A 20166-nucleotide genomic window follows, 5' to 3' on the forward strand; every position below is an offset into this window, starting at 1 on the left:
TCTTCACCAAGCCCGCGCTATGGACGCTGACGCCATCGAGGTCGATGTCCCGGAGGTCAACGCCACGGTGGCTGCCCTCCACTCATCGCCGCTAGACCATGATGCCGTTTAGCCAACCATGGTGCTCCCCACCGGATTCTTCACCAAGCTAGCTCTATGGAGGCCAACGGCACACAAGTCACCATCACCACTCACGCCCACTTCGCCACGAGGCGCCGCGGAAGGACAACGGCACAGAGCATGCCACGATGCCGCCCACCGTTCGATGTCGCCAAGCCGGCGCCATGGAGGCCGATGCCACGGAGACCACCCCCACTCCTCGCGCCCACTTCGTCACACGGTGCCGCGGAACACAATGACACAGGGCACGCCACGGCGCCGCCCACCGTCAATATCGTCAAGATGGTGCCTTGGAGGTCGATGACACGTAGGTCAGCCTCACCGCTCTATGGAGCCCGTCGTCCGCTTCGTCGCGCTGGAGGGACGCCGCTGAAGACGGTGATCTGGAGTTCGCCGTCGGGCCATTCGTTCACTTCATCAAGATGGTGTCGTAGAAGTCGACGACGCAGAACTCGCCATCACACTGCTCACCTCCATTTCATCACGCCGAGGACCACGACATGGTGCTCGCCACGATGCCTCCCGGCGTTCAAATCACCCGTCACACCCTTCGCCCACCTCGACGAGCCGGTACCATGAAGGACGAAGCCGTGGACCATGTCGACATCACTGACTCCTTCACGTGGCATGACGGTGCTGCTCGCGTCTCCTTCAAGGGAAACGAGATCCCATTTGGCATCGGGTTAGTGCCTATCCTTCATCTCGTCCGGACTCGATGGTGCCTTGGCGATGGTGTCACGTTAGTCCAGCCAAACATCATGAAGTGGTCTACACAAGAACAAGAAGGCATGCTCCTGATACGTACTCGTGTGCGTCTAAGGCGTGAAGATGGCCGTTTGGCTCACCACCGCATGAAGCAATGGACGTGGTACTCGGGATGTCGCCACACATGCCGTCCATTTCCAGCCGGAGGATTTCGTCTACATCAAATGCTATAGAAGAATGAAGCTGAACATTAAGTACCTCTGAATGTGTGGCAGTGCACTACATAAGTGGCCTTTGCACATGCATGGGCCATGCACGTAGCCAATGGCGAGGTGGCATGCTCACCGCTTGTCGTCGTTCGCTTCAGCGCGTCTTACATCATTCAAGAAGAAGAGGTGGAGCTCGTCACAGCGTCGTACATTCGTGGCGCCGCACGCTCAAGGAAGAGTCCCTGCAAGTGACGCCACATCGTGAAGATGACACCTTACAACGGTGCCTGTATCCTGCTTGTGAAGATGGTGCCTTGCCACAGTGCCGCTGCTACACGCGTCACGCTCATTCATAGGCCGGAGCCGAGCAGGTTGGCACCGCCCGAGGACAAGGCGCGGCTGCAGGGCGACGCGACTTCAACAACAACACCGCTCCTCTACGGTCTCGTGAGACGATGCCTTGACTACGCCGACTGCCGTGGACTCAGCGTCTGGCCGGGACGAGGTGTCGACCACTCAGGCCACGCTGGCGCGAGCAACACGACGGTCATCACCGATGATGGTCTCCACCGACAATTACTCCCGCAAGGCGTAGCCCCTTGCACACCCTGAGAAGCTACTGGTCGTCGAGAAGTCCTAGCCGAGCGCGATCCATGCTACCCCAACAACAACTCCTCCAACGCCGTCAAGACCGACGAGGCACGACGGCGAGGGCAAGCGCGGCCACCGCAAAGGCCACGCTACTTGCGGCGCGTGTACCGACGAGGACATGGGCTCTGCCGCCGCCCACACACACATCACCATCATCATGCATGGAGAACGCGAAGCGAAGACGACGAAGACGACCACACAGCTCAATCGGAGGTATCCCGCGGAGCAACCCGCGGGAGTAATTAACCGGGAGCATTTCGAGGCCCCGGGAACCAGGAGATCACACAATCGCCACAGCCATCTTGGCCGTGCTAGTAGGCCACGGAGCGCACCCTTTTTTTTGGGATATTGTAATTTTATTTATCCAGTGAGATTAATGAAATACATGTTCCCGTATCTCTTTTTCTTTTGTGTACTATAGTACACTGGCACGCCCACATACACAGTTTTCTTTCCCCGGCGTCTGAGAGAAACACACTCCCTTCTTCCCTTCTCCCCGGAGTCCTTAGCCGATGTTTTTCTCGTGTCAAACATCTTCAGATGTGCTTCACAAATAAGATAAAATAAAATGGAGGACACATATTTCCATAACCAAGTTTCTTGCTATTACCTTATTCTGAACCTGAACACCACATGACGACCCACCGAAATGTAATCCGATTAAACTTTTGTTTTTAGTCTATATGAAGTTCCTTTTGGTTGTTTATCTATCCGAAGAAGTATCGCGTGTTTATTTATCCATGCTTCTTATTCCTGGTAGTACATAGCAGGTTTCTTTGATACACAGGCATATATGTCCCACCTGCAGAATATCATCTGCTTACCCGTGGTTCCGACTAACATGCTATCTTCCTTGTATTTCTTAATCTGCTTAGTAGCTTACAGTATTTTTTCCATTGCTTGCAGAGTTTGTCACCAGCAGCACATCATGCAGAGGCCCAGCAAACTGCCTGCCGTCTCTCTCCCCGGACGCCCTACCTTTTTCGGACCCCAAGGCTGGGCTGACCTCCCAGATGGCTTGCTTCACTCCATCGTTGATCGGCTGGGCTCCTTCCGAGACCTTCTTGGCTTCGCCACCACATGCCCCTCGTGGCATTCTGCCTTCTCCTCGTACCCATCAAAATCCACGTTCCTCACAAAATTACCACCTCTCCTCATCCAGCCCCATATTCGTGCACAAGGTCCTCTTCTTCCTTGTACCAGTGGTTGTCGTGAGCTATACCCATGTAAGGTTGTTGATCCAGCCAACCGAAACGCCGCCCTTCGCTGTTGGATCCCTCAAGATACCCTGGAGAAGATGACATTTATTGGATCCTCCTATGGTAAGCTCATCTACTACTGCAACGGGTACTGTCGCATCATCGATGTGTTCACCGGTGACGAGGTCTCAACTCCACGTCTCCCATCCCGTGCTGGATGTTCAAAACTTCACTTGGCTGGCATTCTAACAGCCCCACTTGCATCACCCAACTCACATCTCCTTGTCAGTACCGAGTCCTTCCTGCTTGATCTGCCTGTTGGAAACGACTCTTGGTCCGAACTCCAGCTTCCTTGTCAGTTTGTAATAGACCATTTTGTGGAGTTGGATGGTCAGCTCATTGTCTCGAATAGCTATGGGAGATCCTACGCTCTGCAGCTGGCCCCTCAGCATGGCCTGCAGGAGATAAAAACCAAGCCTGTGCGAGGAAGGCCGGTGGTAGGAAGGCTGGTGGTTTGTGGTGATATGCTTCTCATTCTCAGTTTGGGCGGGTTCCAGCGCCTCGACATGTCAACCGAGCCCGCGACACGGGTGGCCGTGGAGAAGCTGGGCGAGCGGGCACTCTTTGTAGGGGCGGAAGCGAAGAGCACGGCAGTTTCTTGCATGAGCCCGGAGCTATGGGGAGGAAGGAGCGACATCGTGTACTTTGCTCGTACAGCTCGACCTTGGTTTATCTATAGGCTGTGTGGCAGGCCAGATCGCATGCAGGATAGACCAACACGCATTGAACCTGCAGGCTTTGGAAGCACACCAGTGCAGTCATCAGTTCGGCTGCTCTGGCTGTACCCAAGCATGTTCTACTCGGATGGCCAATGAATGATCTGTGCCTGCCAGCCAACCAAGTACAGCTTGCCGCAGCACCGGCTTCATCTGAAATTTGCCTTTGAGATCCAGGTAGTAGAGATTGGTTGTTGCTGCATGGGTAGAATATGTTACTCGGTGGTACGGAGGAGTGCTCCCTGCGCTCCTTTATTTTGTTTGTTGAACTTGATAAGTTTTAACTTGTGTGGTGTTGGCACTAGCTTACATCTGGTAGCGGCGGCCATGCAATACACGGCGTACAACATGTATCCATGCTGTGGTGGACAGAAATACTGCACCTAGTGACGCGGTGTGTTGCCCATGTGCGGCCGCCCGGCTGGATCTGGGTTGCAACTCGGGAGTCCGGGCCATGATGCAGCGTGGCGACATGTCTGGCTGGCTGCAGCGGCGTGCAGTCGGCTTGCAGCGTTGCTTGCCTGCTACGGCGCCATGACTCTCATTTTAATCAGTTTGCCTTCGAATATTAGATACAATCTATAAACGGCGGCTTGACGCAGAGGGTATGGATGTGCAGTGATGGCGGTGGAATAGCCAAGCTGCTGGGATCGCAAAAAAGTGGTGGAGATATCACATGATTGACTTCGATTTGGTGATACTTCTCGACTACCTTGTCTTGAGCTCCGGGGTGAAAAACCTTGGTTTGACCCAAGTTGGTTATACCTGGCAATGACGATGTTCTGCATCGTTACCTTGTAGAAGGCATTGCACGGATATGTTCAGACTTAATCTTCAAGGTGAAAACCTAGATTCTGGCCTTTCCTGCTTGGATCCGGTGACGACGACGCTTGATAGTTGTTTCCTTCCTGAAGGCGTTGCTGTTGAAGAAACTCGTTATTATTGTGGTGTCAAGGGATTGTTGATGTGGATATGGTCGTTGTTGCAGTTTGTCGAGCGTTGTTGATCGCTTTGGGGTCTTTTTCTTTTTCCTCGCGTAGGCATAGTTTTGGTCTTGTTTGACTTCGCTATTCGCCGGCGTGTTTTTTTGCGCGTGTGTGTTAATGTTGGCTGTGTGCATCTTAGTTATGCAGGGGCCGGGTGTGTGCTCATGGTGCTTTGTATCTACTTGATGCTTCATTTTGAGTCAATAAAATCCACCCTTTATCGGAAAAAAAATGTGCTTGGTAGCCGGTTTGTTCCTTTCTTGCGCGTCTGGTTTATGGGTTTGGTTAGGTCTAGGCTGTGGTATCGTTTAAATCCTGTAACTGCAAGCTGGACCGGAAAACGGCTGTTTTGAATTGTGAAGCAATGGAAGTTAGTCAGGTCGCACTTTATCCATAGTAGTATATTTACCTCTGCTAATGTTTAGTGGAAAATGTACGCCGCAGGCTTGTGTTCTACTCCCTCCGTTCCAAATTATTTGTCTAGATATGGAGATATCTAGCACTAAAATGAGTCTAGATACGTCCGTATCTATACAAATTCAAGACAAGTAATTCGAAACGGAGGGAGTAGCTTTGTGTCAAAGGCAATAACACAACGAGGTTCTTGCCGCTGCTAGTTCGAACAAATATGTTGTTTTTTCAGGTGTTGTATGTGTGCATTTCCTTTTATAGGTGCTGAACCGAATGCGTTGTGTTGAGTTCCGTTGCACCTTGAGAAGTATTCCTCTGTCCCAAATTATAAGACGTTTTTGATAGGCTAAAGAGAATGACACGTTTTGGACTTTTGGTACAACTGCAGCATATAACAGAGGATGATGTGTTTCATGTTGGAGCTGCTCTTACAGCTCACTTGATGGAACACAAGGATCTGGTGACCTGTTGTTGCCTTTTCTTCTCCTCTCTATTCTCTTGTGTTGAAAGCATGCGACACCTCGTATCTGTTGCAAGCTGAATCGCCAACGCCTTGTGCCAGTTTCCTTGAGCATCCTCAACACAATGCCGCTATTTCGAACGGATAATATGTTCCTTTTTGGTGTTGGTATGTGGATGCCTTTGCATTTCAACACGAAGGAGATCAACGGATTGTTCACTTCAGAACCGAGTAATTAAGATGGTGGCACATAATATTCAATCATTCTAAATTTAACGTAAAAATACTCAGTTAAGTGAGCATCATGTGTTATACATACTCTACAATGGAGCCTTGAACTACATTAACATGTGAAATCACACTACAGACTACAAAATTTCCTTGAGCATCCTCTAGGGGGCGTTCCTATTTAGCGCCCCAGGTGCCAGTTATAGGTCGGCCCATTGATATATTTTTTACTTTTCTTGTTTAAAAGAGAAAAAAAATGCAAGTGCAGTGTGCTGAACTAAAGACCTCCTAGTTCTGTATGAATAGCACAAACCAACCAAAACATCCCAATAGGTGTGGCCATTTTTTTTTCACTTTTCTCCCTCCTTTTGTTCGCGGTTCGCTCGTTGGTTTTCTAGGCCAGTTTTTCTTTTTTTTCTTGTTCCTTTTTCTCTTTGTTCTTTTTTTGCTTTTCTTAAAACACGCGATTTCTTTTTTTTTGCAAATTCGAAACTTTCTTCATATTCATGAATTTTTTCAAATTTGTGAACATTTTTGTTGAAAGCCCATGATTTTTTCAAATTTGATAAAAATCGAAATCACATAACTTTTTTCAAATTTGTGAACTTTGTTTCCAAAATTGATGATTTTTTTCAAATTTGTGGAGTTTTTTTCAAAAGCACTGAACAATTTTTCAACATTGATGATTTATTTTTGAAAAATTCTTGTTTCCAAAATCGGTGAACACTTTTAAAAAAATGAAAAACATTTTTCTAAATTGGGGATTTTTTTTCAAAATTTTGAACTTTTTTTCAGAATTGATGAATTTTTTTCGAAAAATCTATAAACGTTTTTTCAAAATTTTAAACGTTGTTCCCCTTATTGGTGAACTTTTTTATAGCAAATATATGTTTTTTATTTCAAATTTATGTTTTCTTTTTCCAAATGATTTATATGGGTACAGAATATATGTTAATGTTGTACTAAAAGAATTGTTAAATAGCACCATTTTCGGATTGTAGACAACTATGTGATCTTGTTCCAGTGTTTATTGGGCCAAGTCTTAGGCTGACGGCATAGACATGCGGGTTTGAATCCCACGTTTCCCATATTAATGCTGAAAGTATTTTTGTTAGCGTCATTATGAAGCATTGTGATTTCATTATGGCATTCATCTAGCTCCATGATGCCTCATGATTTCATTTGTGAAGCCAACAGTCTCACCAACAATGGAAAAAACTATCTCATACAAGGCCATTCATTTCTTCATGTATCTAATTGTCAGCAGTTGCGGCTTATGAAAAGAAAAATGTTAGAAACATAAAGGGGCACATGACTCGTCACAAAGAGCCAAACCATGTCCTCTAAAGGTGAAGATCAGTTCGCTGGGCCATTCTCTTGAATGCAAAAGCGAACCTAAATTTTGGTTATGGTATTGAAGTGACTAGTTACTGAAATAAGAAGGTATCCTCATAGTGTGATGGACGGTGGTAGTGGTGAAAATGGGGAGGGTGGAGATACCTGGTAGATCTTGTTGCAGTACGCACGTGGTGGCAACGACAAAAAGTGCACAACTCATATAGGTATCCGGCGAGTGGAAGCGAACAATGATTAGAGGAGGCGGATGATCGATTCCCGCAAGCTCGATGCAGAGGCTGCACTTGTGGCAAAGATCTAGGATCCACGAGCCCATGATCGTGGATAGAGATTGTTCAAGGAGAGAAGAGGAAATTACTTCGGTGCCCGTGGCGACTGACGCGGCTTGCATGCCACCGGCGATCCCTCTGAAGGCATTGTCGATGCGTCGTCCCCGCGACAGTGTAGGTGCACTTCAGACGACCGCACACCTTATATGCATCCCGCACTCATGCGAGCTGAGAGGACGACGTCGGCTCCAGCACGCCGCTCCTGGCAGAAGGAGCCGACGATGACTTGGAGGACGAGTCTCTCCCAATGGCAATCTAGATTACTTTGCTCGATGCCACGCGTGCTCACAGCCTGATGGCCATATGATGGGGAAGGTAGAGGATGCGTGGGGGTGGAAAGGGAAGAAAATATTTGATCTATTCAGATATTGGTAAGTTTGTTTTTTTTGAGACCCATTGAGTTAAGAAACAAAAAGGTGAACCCAAGGGGGTGGGTGCAAAAATACAATGTTGGAGGGGTTGAGTCATAAAGGGGGGGCGTGTGGACTGTGTGGTTTTAGTGAGTGGAGTGTTTTAAGATTGACCTAACCAGGCAGAGGCACATAGTCTCACAAACTTGGATCTGATAGACGGTGGAGCACGAAGAGGAGAGGGGACGGGAAGGAAGGGAGGGGTCTACGTGACGCGGCGCCTCTGCCACGATCTCGGCGGGCGAGCGAGATGGCGACCCCGTGCTCCTCCGACCACCTCGTTGATGCGACGACGGGGGTCCCCTACTGGCCCCAGTTCCCCTTCACTCTAGACATGCCAGACTCCTCCCCGCACGACGGCGCCGCCAGGCAGATCGTTGACTCCCTCCTCGTCCGCTTCCTCTCGCTCACCCGCCGCCGCATCGAAATCGCCCAGGCCCAGGTACCCCCTAGTGTCCCTCCCTTTTGTCTCTCGCTTTTCCAGATCTGGTCGCGCTTTCCAGATCTGGCCGCTCTCTTTGTCTCTCGCTTTTTAGGTCTGGCCGCGCTTTCCAGATCTGGCCTCGCTTTCCAGATCTAGTCGCTCCCTTTGTCTCTTGCTTTCCAGGTCTGGTCGCGCTTTCCAGATCTGGCCGCTCCCATTGTCCCTCGCTTTCCAGATCTGGCCGCTCTCTTTGCCTCTCGCATTCCAGATCTGGTCGCTCACATTTGTGTGCGAGGTCAACGACAACCTCATCGTGCATTGGTCGCTTGATTAGTCTGATTTGACGGGGGTCACTTGACCTACTAGTGTTGCCGCGATAGGCCAACGTGGTAGAAAATACACAAATTCATGGATCCAACAATCAAAATATTAGTACAAGTGCCTACAACCTTGACCAAACTCGAAGGAACACAAAAGCTACAAAAAACATGCGTTATAAAGAACTACAAGAAAGTGAGATGACATGTATCATAAATCCTATAGAAAAAGACATGTCATTTGGTTCATATAGGGTAAGCTTTTTTCCATTGGATCTAGGCTAACTTTTCTTTTGGATCCTATCCTATTCAGGAATAAGATGCTATCCTATTCATGAATAAGATGCTATTCCAACAAACCAAAGGGTTTCAAAGGAATTGTTCCTACAAGTTTATCCTTTCGAATTGTTACAATTTTTTTGTAAACCAAAGGAGGCATATTTGAGAAAAAGTGACGCAGTGCCTTGGTTCTCCTTATTTTGCAATAATTGTACAACAAAATAAATAATTTATTATTTGTCGCTTGAAACGAATCTCTAATAACCAACCAGTTCAATTTATCAATTCTCAGTTTAAAATTTAAAGTTTAAACTCTCATTTAAACTTTGTAGAAGTAAATTTGCACTTAGAATTAAAAAAGATGAGAAATCATACTCCCTCCTTCTATCTATATAGGGCCTAATGCGTTTTTTAAGGCCAACTTTGACCAAATATTAGAGCAATAATATATGACATACAACTTACACAGAGCACACCGTTAAATTCGTGTGTGAAAGGAGCTTTCAATGATATAATTTTCACATTGTGCATGTCATGTATTATTAATCTTGTCAATAGTCAAAGGCGGTCTTAAAAAACGCATTAGGCCCTATATAGATGGAAGGAGGGAGTACCTGAATTGGATAAGATGATTAAGGCAGTGGTGCTCTTGCATCTCGCCTCAACGTATGCGCCTTGCACGCTTCGCCATTGCCGTTCAGTCATCCATTGCTTTCTTGCTTCACTAAAGATTCAGGAGGATAAAACGATCATGATATGTGCGTATGAAGCGGGAGACATCATGACCAAAGATGCACGCTTACCAAGATATAGAGGAAACGAACCAACCATGTTGGGATGCCATTAGTTCGTGGTCTTAGGCCGTTGAGGGGTGAATTATAGACGATTTTTAATTTTTTTTGTTGTTGCAAATATTGAAGTGACTGGCTGAATCCCATAGTAGTCCACAAACCATCCCTGTCCACTGTGTGGCTACGTCACGTCACGCCTTCATTTGCCTTTATTTATTTCTCATTAAGTTTGCAATGCGATTGGCTGTCATTGAATCTATTTACGCGGTGGCATACCTTCCATCCATGTTCCCTCGCCTCACCTCACCTCGGATCCTCCTCAACTCTTTCAAGTTGTTCCCTTTCTAGTCCGACGATCAAGTCCACGGTCTCACCATCTACAAAAGGCTATGTTTCCTTCTCTCAATCTCCTGTTCTGCCCTTCGCCTTACACCAGGCGTCAGAGTGTTGCCACTGCCGCTAATCTAGACCGACACGAGCGTTGACGAGCCCGCCCTTCCCCGCTCCCAAAAGGTACGCTGCTGCCAGTGGCCTCCAGACACGCTCGACATTTGCATGCCGCCAGCAACTCGTAGTCTCCAAAGCTCATGCCCGTGATTGTCTCTACATTTTGGGCACTCGGACAACGACAAACTTCGTTGTTGGTTTGTCGTCGTGCTCTCCTTTTCAGCATCAGAGTTACCTAATTAGGATCAGGATTCATCTGAATCATTTTTTTTCTTTTGAAAAGGGGCAAGTCAGTAGAGCCCGGGCCTCGGTAATCCAGCTCATCCCAAGCATGATCCCGACGGAAATGCGCGTTATTTCTTTTCAAGCAAGGGAATTAAGCAATCAATACTCACTTAATTAAAATGGCAAGATGATTTATTCTTGTTGCCATTGGAGGAGCACATCAATCAACAACAATTACAACACATAAGACCATATCATATCATATGGTTTTAAGTGAGTGGAGTGTTGTTACCCTTGACATTAACCCAATCGATCAAGATTAGGGAGGAGGGTTGGGTCACACACTCGGCTCCCTCTGACAGGCGGACAGTGGAGCACGGAGAGGAGAGGAGAGGGGAAGGGAGGGACGGACGCGGCGCCTCCGACGCGATCTCGGCGGGCGGGCGGGCCGGCGAGCTGGCGACCCCGCGCACCTCCCACCACCTCGCCGCCGCCGCGGCGCTCGCGGCGGCGGGGGTCTCCTACCCACCGCCGCTGCCCCCCACGCCGCATGCCGCGGGGGCCTTCTCCACCTCCTCCCCGCACGACGCCGGCGCGGGCGGCGCCGCCCGGCAGATCGTCGACTCCCTCCTCGCCCGCTTCCTCCCGCTCGCCCGCCGCCGCATCGAGACCGCCCAGGCCCAGGTGACGCCCCCCTTCCCACCGTCCCCCTCCCGCGTTCCCCGATTCCGTCCGTCCCCATTCGCGCGCGAGGTCAACGAGAGCCGCACCACCTTCGCCGCCGCGTAGGATTCGCTTGATTAGTCCGGTTGGGCTGTGGGTCGCCTGGCCTGCCGGCGTCGCCACGGCAGGCCGACGCCGTTGAATTTATTTTATTAGATTTCGCTTCTGACCTAACCTGTATGTGTACGCGCCCCCCTGCACACACGGCGGAAATGTTATCGGGTTTACCAATGCCCTGAAGCGTCGCATCTCGGCCCTGATGTGCCGCCGCGGCATGCGCGCCCAGAAATGCTGGGGTTTTAGTCGCTCTTGCCTGCGCTTGACGCACTGGCTATAACCGGTACCATGCGTCTGCGGCGCTGTTCGCTTGTGCTGGTATGGAGAACATGGATTACTCGGTTCGTCGTGCCGTGGTTGAGTTTGGTTTAGCTCATGACCTAACCTATGTGCACTTCCTCCTCCTGCCCACATGGTGGAAATGCTCGGTATCAGTTGGGTCACAAAGGTCTGATCAATGCTCCGAGGTATCGCCTCTCGGCCCGTTGCGGCGCATCCGATTTACCCGCTTAGACGTTTACGAAAAAAAGTTGGGTTTTATTACTCCTGCTTGTATGCGCTGGTTATTACCGATGTCATGTGTTTGCACCATGTTTTCGTGTATGCTGGTATCGGAGAGCATTGACTATTCGGTCTGTCGTGGGCGTGCCGCTGTTTGTTTCGGGGTGCCGGTTTCTTGTAACTGTGTAGTTATCATTACTGGGGTCTGTTGCAATGTGCATTTCACCGCACCGCCCAATTCACAGTCGTGCTTTAGGATTTCTGCCTTTCGCTCTTTTGGAAAGCATAGAAGAGTTACTACATTTGTGCATTCCGCTGTTGAAACGTTAGGCATTTCTTTCTTTACCATCCAGATCAGCATGATGCCACGTGTTATGTTTGCAGAGAAAATGCTATAATGCAACACTAATTTTTCTTTCTTTCTAAATAAGCAGGATGGACAATACCTACGGCCATCTGACCCAAGCTACGAGCAAGTACTTGATTCACTTGCCATGGTTGCAAGGCACACACCTCTACCTCTTCTCGAAGCTCTTCTTCGGTGGAGAGAAAGGTACGCTGATTGACATTGTAACTCTTCAAAAAATTCCAACCTGGTAGTCTTTAAGATTTCAATTTATTTTACGCCGAGCTTTCAGCTTTGTTGCTTACTCCCACTCTAGAAACTCTGCAGTCTTGTACTTTTTACTGAAGTTTTGTACACCATTATTCTGCAGTGAATCACCAAAAGGTGCCCATGATGCCTCAACATACCAAAAGAAGGTCTGTTATCAACCGACCATCTGGTTTCGTTACAAAGAACCATATTCTCTTCCACTGTAGGTTGTGTGCTCAATGAACATCACCAGATATGCATTCCGTAGATCATCTTATAGTTAGAGGTTGTCACTAACAAACTTTTTTATCCTTGATCTGTCAAACTTGGTCTTTCCCTACACATTTTAAAATGCATTCCCCTGTCTAAAATATTCATGGATTTCCCTTTCCTTTACCCAGCTTGCTGTCGAGTGCATATTCAGCTCAGCCTGCATTCGATTTGCTGAGTATTGCCCACAGGAGGGAATCACAGGTTATCTCCTTTTGCTGTTGTTTGTGTGAGGTCTTTGCGTAGTTAATTATTTTAAACATAGTTGGCTAACTTATGCGTTATTTTGCCCAGAGAAACTTTGGAATGGCTTGGAAAGTTTCGTATTCGATTGGCTAATTAATGCAGACAGGTGAGAATTTACTGCCTTCTTAAATGCAGTTTCTTGTATGGTAAGATCATGGCAATACCAGCTTGTGCAATCTTAAAGCAGAATGCTGACATTGAACATCCAATTCTTAGCAAATGAGCAAAAACTTTCCCTTTTTAAAAATTAACAAAATGCATTGAATATGCTGAATTCGACTTGGTAACCATCCAATCAGCCAGTTAATAGGCTACTCGGCTGATTGTTTGAGCATTGGAACAGCACATAAATAATACTTATATGTATGCAACACCTATATGCTGTCTTATTTTGTTTACACGTGCCAAGTTCCTCAATTTGTTTTACATGTGCCATAAAAAGGAAACTTATTACCCTAAAAGAGAGAAGGAAACTTATGTACTTGTGGATGCTGAGCCCCTCCCTACCTTATTTGCCTTCTCCAGGGTTGTTAGCCAAGTAGACTATCCTTCATTGGTTGATCTGCGAGGTCTCCTTTTAGATCATGTTGCTCAACTTTTAGGAGCTTTATCACGTATCAGGTACGTTTCTTAATGTGTCCTACTGCCATGGATCAGGGGAACATCTATCTCTCTGTCTTAAGTTACTGAGAAAACTGATTATTCATGCAGGTTTAGTTCTGTGACTGAGAGGTTTTTTATTGAGCTTAATAATCGCCGTGTTGATACTCCTGTTGCTAGAAGTGAGACACTCAACATTATTAATGGGATGCGCTACCTCAAACTGGGGGTATGATTATACAAAGACCACTTAATTATTTCAATATTTGTTCCAGTTCATAAGGATTCAAAGTGCATGACATGGCCAATGTGATATATTCTGGCATCACATATAGAAACATGTTGTACCCATTTCATTTATTGGAAAAAAATACAGGAACTTCCTAAGAATTCAATTCCCTAGTATGCTACTGTGCTCCAATTCCACTAACCAAACCGTAACACGAGCAATCCCTAGATGCATCTGAATCATGTACGTTTCTACTGTTCTACATGTACACACTGACTCCCCCCCCCCTCCCCCCACCATAATCCAGGAGGCCCCTTCGTTCTGCACAATTTTGTTTCCAAATAAAAGCATATTCACTTACACAAGAAGGATCTATACTCCATTCGTTCATCCTCTTGACTTTTTTGTTGGATAACAAGGCTGCATGGAATGCCTCCATTTTGTTTCTGGCATGTATGCTGCATCTATATCATAAAATTTATGATGGCTTATGTATGTTCCCTTAATTTATTTGTCCAGGTGAAGACGGAGGGTGGGCTCAATGCTTCGGTATCCTTCATCGCAAAAGCAAATCCTCTAAATCGACCTCCAAACAAGAGAAAGAGTGAACTGCAACATGCTTTGTGCAACATGCTCTCAAGTATACTGGCCCCACTTGCCGAGGGAGGCAAAAATCATTGGCCTCCACTAGGTGTGGAACCTGCATTGTCACTTTGGTATGATGCTGTTACTCGAATAAGAGGGCAGCTCATGTATTGGATGGATAAGCAGAGCAAACATATTGCTGTAAGTTGATGACATTTTATTTTAATTTTATACTTGAACAGTTGAACTTCCATATTTGTGCAAATTTGACCTACCTTCAGTTTCTTATTTTATGCCCAGAAAGTGGCAACTTTCTTATTATGAACATTGTCTTCACACTTCTTACTTTCCAGTTTCCACAAGTGTTTTTTTTCCTGTTTTTATCTTAGATAGCGATCACCACCTTCTCAATTGGAAGAAATATTAGATTCCATAAATGGTCCTAAACTCTTTATTTTACTCCTTAATCAATATAATCACTCAGTTTATTCAAATGTTTTTACATGTTTATTTGCTTGCTGGCATGAGGATTTAATGACACAGGACTGAGATTTTTAAAAATTGTCCTGTAAATTTAACGAATTGTGTTTTTTTGGTTATGTGTGGATTAAGTTGTTTCAACTGTTGTGGATGAATTACGGTAGGGATGCAAATTTGGAACCTCCAGGGTACCCTCGGACCCTCCTTAGTTCAACTAAATCAACTAAACTTTCAGAATTCACCTCACTTTTGAAAGTTAGTTCATTTGGTTGAACTAAGAAGGGCCGAAGGGTACCCTGTAGGTTCCAAATTTGCATCCCTAAATTACGGCAATAAACTCCTCTCACTCATTATTTTCGTGACATGCTGGTTTCTGACTTGTTGTTGCACCACATATTTTCCTATTCATATTTGATGCTGAATCTTCTTTGCAGGTTGGATTTCCGCTGGTCACTCTTTTTCTTTGCCTTGGTGATTCCCAGACGTTCAACATTAACTTCTCTCAGCATTTGGAGATCCTGTATAAGTATCTTAAGGTAATTTATGTCTACACATTATGAGAACAAGATTATCATCTCATACTGTCTTACTGATCAATATTTTGTATTGTTCTTTTTCTTTACAATAGAGATTCTGATTTATGAACTTGCATTCTTCCTTTGTGCTGCATGAAGCATACATCTGATTGGCTGTTTATGGCACAGGATAAGAATCATCGATCAATGGCACTAGATTGTCTACACCGGCTGGTAAAATTTTATGTAAACGTTTATGCAGATTATCAGCCCAGAAATCAAGTTTGGGACTATTTAGACAGTGTGACCTCTCAATTGCTGACCGTGTTGAAGAAAGGATTACTGACTCAAGATGTCCAGCATGATAAACTTGTTGAGTTTTGTGTGACCTTGGCTGAGAGCAACCTGGATTTTGCAATGAATCATATGATACTCGAACTGTTGAAACCAGATAGTCTTAGTGAAGCAAAGGTTGTTGGCCTTAGGGCTTTGCTTGAGATTGTTGTTTCTCCATCAAATCAACAAATTGGCCTGGATGTTTTCCAAGGTAACATGGTTTTGGCAGTCGTATAAGTCTTTAGAACTTAATTATTTTGTGACAGTATGGTAAGCAATACATTTACTCTGTATTTTCAGTGTATGGCATTGGCCACTATGTTCCAAAAGTCAAGTCAGCCATCGAGTCAATATTAAGGTCTTGTAGCAAGGCTTATAGCCTAGCCCTTCTTACATCATCGAAGGCTACAATTGGTATGTTGCTACTTATCATCAATTCATCATATGTAGCAAATGTTCAAAATACCGCCAAGTGCTATTGTTTCTATGTATTTATTTTGGAGCATACTGATAATGAAAATTGTTAAAGAGAGCAGCAAATACTTTAATCCATTTGCTATATTTACCCCTGATTTCTAATATCATATTTTCAGATAACGTAACAAAGGATAAATCTCAGGGATCACTCTTCAGATCTGTGCTTAAATGTATACCATACTTGATAGAAGAGGTGGGGCGCAATGATAGAATGACTGAGATTATACCTCAACATGTAACAAGTATTGACCCTGTTGTCCGTGAAGAAGCCGTGCTAGTTTTGAACAGGATCGTGCGATTTCTACCTGATCGTCGGTTTGCTGTGCTGAAAGGAATGGCTACTTTTATCCTGAAACTCCCCGATGAGTTCCCTATTTTGATTCTCAATTCACTGGGACGCCTAGTAGAGCTTATGCGGTTGTGGAGAGCTTGCCTCTCTGAGGAACTTCTGGCAAAAGATATGCAAAGTTTTAAACGTTCTAGTCTAGGAGGCGATACGCTACAGAGATCATCTCCTTTTCATAGGTCCAAAGATATATCTGAATTCCGTGCCTCGGAAATGGATGCGGTTGGTCTTGTATTTCTCAGCTCTGCTGATGTTCAAATACGGCTTACAGCTCTGGAGTTATTGCGATGTGTTCGATCTCTAAAGAATGATCTGAGAGATTACTCAGCAAATGAAGGCGACAATAAACTGAGACTTGAACCAGAACCAATATTTATCATTGACATCATAGAGGAAAATGGGGTGAGTTCCTTATATCACGGCTTGTTGGATTTAAGTTTTTTTGAGCTGTCAGAAGACTTGTCTGAGTTGCAACATTTTTAATTGAAAGTAAAATATTTAGTTACAATGTTTCTTTCCTCTAATATTCTCGCGGCTTCCTATACCCGCACATTCCAAACAGAGCCTTGAAATTTGTCATTGAACCTTTTCATGCTTGACCACATAAGTAAATATTTATAATTTTGCAGGAAGACATTGTTCAGAGCTGTTATTGGGATCCAGGGCGACCTTATGATCTGAGACGTGAGATGGATCCCATCCCTTCTGATGTGACACTTCAATCCATCTTGGAGAGCGCTGATAAAAGTAGATGGGCCCGCTACCTGAGTGAAATTGTGAAATATGCGGCTGAACTTTGTCCTGCCTCTGTGCATGTTGCAAGGCAAGAACTCCGGTCTTCTTCTGGATTTCTTTGTATATATTTTGTAAGAAAAGTGTGATCATGTTATCCGTTATATCGTTCATGCAGACAGAATAATTACAAGTCGGTACCCTATTCCGTACCACATGGTTGCAGTCTCTCATAATCTTGTGCGCTTGCGCCTTAGAGTTGTTGTATATATGGTTTAGTTTGTTAATATGCTAGTTGATTTTTTTCCCATGTCGGTTTTCTGTTGTGTGTTCGATTATGCTGAGGCTTCTCTGCACTATGGAAACACTACAGTAGGGCTTCTTTTCTTTCTGAATTCTGTTAGCAAGAAATTTGGAGTAGAAGCTCACCTCCTTAGATGGGGAGTTTGACCAGTTGTGTTAAAACCTTTTTAGATGGAGAGTTTGGGACACCCAATAGAGACACATGCCCTTGACTTTGGTTTATTTACTGAATTTGTTTATTCTTGAGACACCCAATAGAGACACATGCCCTTGACTTTGGTTTATTTACTGAATTTGTTTATGCAAACTAGCATAGGAATGTGTTGCTGCAGAGGACTTTATATTTCTTTAACTAGCTTATAAATACAAATATACTATATAGTGTAAAAATTTAATATGTCCTTTTATTGAATTTGATGGTCAAGTGAGAAACCAATACTAAAGATGCATTGTACAGTTTGGTAATATCAGAACTAGTGTTCTTCTGTGATCGTGTAATGCTTAGAGCTTGAGTCGTTTGAAATGTCGATTAGCTTTTATGTAAGTTTCCACTAAGATGGTTGAGTGTTGAAATATGTTATGTTATTATGGTGTGGGCATGCGAAGAATTGATGAGAAGTCAGGGTTTTCTCTTACTTCGTAGACCATTGTTTTCTGCCTCTATCAAGGTCAAGGATCAATGTCAGTTTCTGTCACTACCAAGAGCAATGATCAATGTGACCTTGCTTCTTTCTTTCCTTTTTCTCTTCATTCTATCATTCTAGAGCTTAAACAACTCAGATTTCTGCATTGATTTGACAATTTGGCTGGGCATCTTATTGACTTTCTTTCATGACTCAACAGATTAGAAGTTGTTAGGAGACTTGATCAAATCACTCCCTCCGAGCTAGGTGGAAAGTCTCAGCAATTACAAGATTCTGAGGCCAAGCTTGACCAGTGGTTGATATATGCAACATTTGCATGCTCTTGCCCACCTGATAACAAAGAATTCGTCCCCAAAGCAGCGAGAGACATCTTCCATACAATTTTCCCATCGTTGCGCCATGGTTCAGAAGGATATGCAGTAAGATGATTATTTTAACAAGCGTTCAAACTCCACCTTGCATATTACTCTAGTTTTGCACTATAATGACTTTTGTGGGACAATCATGAGCTAACAGACTATGGATTAAAGTATCAATGCCATTTTTCTGTATATTGAATCTCAGTCAAGCATTTCAACATAGTACATGATTAGTTGATTATGGCATCAGTACATGAATTAACTTATCCTTTTGGTTTATTTTTGTTTCTGCAGCTTGCTGCTACGGCTGCACTTGGGCACTCACATCTAGAAGTATGTGAAATCATGTTTGGTGAACTTGCATTTTTTCTTGAGGATGTTTCATCAGAAACTGAAGGAAAATCAAAATGGAAGGTACGTCGGCTTTACCTTCTTCCAATATCAGTAGTGGTTAAATTGTTGGATTCATTGAAGTCACTGCCTCTTTATTCCTTAAACATCTTCACTCAAGAGGTCAATTATTTGGCAGACCTTCCTGTTTCAGCGAAACTTGACCTTTGCTTCTCTGATGACATATCTTATTTGATTCAGTTGACTTTACATAGCTATGTAGCTTAATAAGCTCTTTCATTTCTCTTTGGCCATATTCCATGCCCAATATTCTAACTTATTAGTTAAAATATAGTAAAATGCACATATCATTTGTATTTTTATTTTTTTGCATTAGTCTGTATGCAAGAACTAGCACATTAACATTTAAAATAGGCATAATAATGTATGCTCTCTCACTGTAGTTATTTTCTTATGTGTTTGCGTCTGCAGAATCCTAGGTCCCGCCGTGAGGATCTGCGCACTCATGTTGCAAACATACATCGAATGATAGCTGAAAAGATTTGGCCTGGGATGCTTATTCGGAAGCCTGTTCTCCGTTTACATTTTCTAAAGTTTATTGAAGAAACATACCGCCAAATCAACATGTCATCATCTGATGGCTTTCAGGATGTGCAGCCTCTCCGATATGCATTAGCATCTGTCATAAGATATCTAGCTCCCGAGTTTGTTGATGCAAGGTCCGAGAGGTTTGACAACAGAATACGTAAGAAACTTTTCGATCTTCTCCTTAACTGGAGTGATGAATCTGGCAGCTCATGGGGGCAGGAAGGCGGCACTGATTATCGCCGTGAACTTGAGCGATATAAAGCCACTCAACATAATAGGTCAAGGGAATCACTCGACAAGCTTGCATTTGACAGGGAAATGGCTGAGCAGTTGGAAGCTATCAATTGGGCTTCCATGCATGCTATTGCTTCTTTGCTTTATGGTCCTTGTTTTGATGATAATGCTAGAAAGATGTCAGGTCGTGTAATATTGTGGATCAATAGCTTGTTCGGGGAACCAGCTCTGAGAGCACCTTTTGGGCATTCACCAGTAGATCCTCGAACACCATCATATTCGAAGCATACCGATGGAGGACGCTTTGGTGGGAAGGACAAGCAAAAGGCTAGTCAGTTTCGAGTTCTCTTAGCGAAAACTGCATTGAAGAATATTTTGCAGACAAACTTGGATTTGTTCCCTGCTTGCATAGACCAGGTAAGTTCTGCTTCTGTTTTTATGTCTTATACTTTCTGACTGTGTGGCAACAAGTGAACTAATTGCACTGGGTACACATTGTGTGTTCTTTAAATTAGCCATTTAGTTGCATTTGTATATTCATGTTGATGTTCTCTTCTCAAACTGGTCTATTAATTCTTTGGTGACCATTATCTTGTTGATTAATCATGTTCAGCTTAGGATGGTGCTACTCATATATTTTTTCTGAAGAGAAAACAGCAGGAGAGGGTGGCT

At 44.8% G+C, this 20166-nt stretch overlaps 2 protein-coding genes across 2 annotated transcripts in view; both read left to right on the forward strand.

Moving 5' to 3' along the window:
• The first annotated feature begins 2597 nt into the window (after positions 1–2597).
• Positions 2598–4546, forward strand: LOC119318716. The gene has a single exon (XM_037593307.1). It carries the CDS (start codon positions 2614–2616, stop codon positions 3757–3759), a length of 1146 nt encoding a protein of 381 aa, XP_037449204.1. The 5' UTR covers positions 2598–2613; the 3' UTR covers positions 3760–4546.
• A 3544-nt stretch (positions 4547–8090) lies between these two features.
• LOC119316203 overlaps positions 8091–20166 on the forward strand; it is a 16179-nt gene continuing 4103 nt past the window's right edge. The window contains exons 1-18 of the mRNA XM_037590524.1: positions 8091–8282; positions 8377–8447; positions 10647–11007; positions 12039–12157; positions 12321–12366; positions 12601–12673; positions 12764–12821; positions 13241–13336; positions 13427–13544; positions 14064–14330; positions 15044–15145; positions 15314–15671; positions 15761–15874; positions 16054–16685; positions 16913–17106; positions 18162–18381; positions 18616–18735; positions 19144–19911. Of these exons, the coding sequence (XP_037446421.1) occupies positions 8091–8282; positions 8377–8447; positions 10647–11007; positions 12039–12157; positions 12321–12366; positions 12601–12673; positions 12764–12821; positions 13241–13336; positions 13427–13544; positions 14064–14330; positions 15044–15145; positions 15314–15671; positions 15761–15874; positions 16054–16685; positions 16913–17106; positions 18162–18381; positions 18616–18735; positions 19144–19911 (3909 nt within the window). The remainder of the gene's footprint in view (positions 8283–8376; positions 8448–10646; positions 11008–12038; positions 12158–12320; positions 12367–12600; positions 12674–12763; positions 12822–13240; positions 13337–13426; positions 13545–14063; positions 14331–15043; positions 15146–15313; positions 15672–15760; positions 15875–16053; positions 16686–16912; positions 17107–18161; positions 18382–18615; positions 18736–19143; positions 19912–20166) is intronic.

Source organism: Triticum dicoccoides, chromosome 6A (genome assembly GCF_002162155.2).
Source record: "Triticum dicoccoides isolate Atlit2015 ecotype Zavitan chromosome 6A, WEW_v2.0, whole genome shotgun sequence".
Classification (NCBI taxonomy): domain Eukaryota; kingdom Viridiplantae; phylum Streptophyta; class Magnoliopsida; order Poales; family Poaceae; genus Triticum; species Triticum dicoccoides.

Bases quoted from the DNA above. Each gene is read 5' to 3' on its own strand.
- LOC119318716 (XM_037593307.1), top strand. From the start codon at position 2,614: ATGCAGAGGCCCAGCAAACTGCCTGCCGTCTCTCTCCCCGGACGCCCT.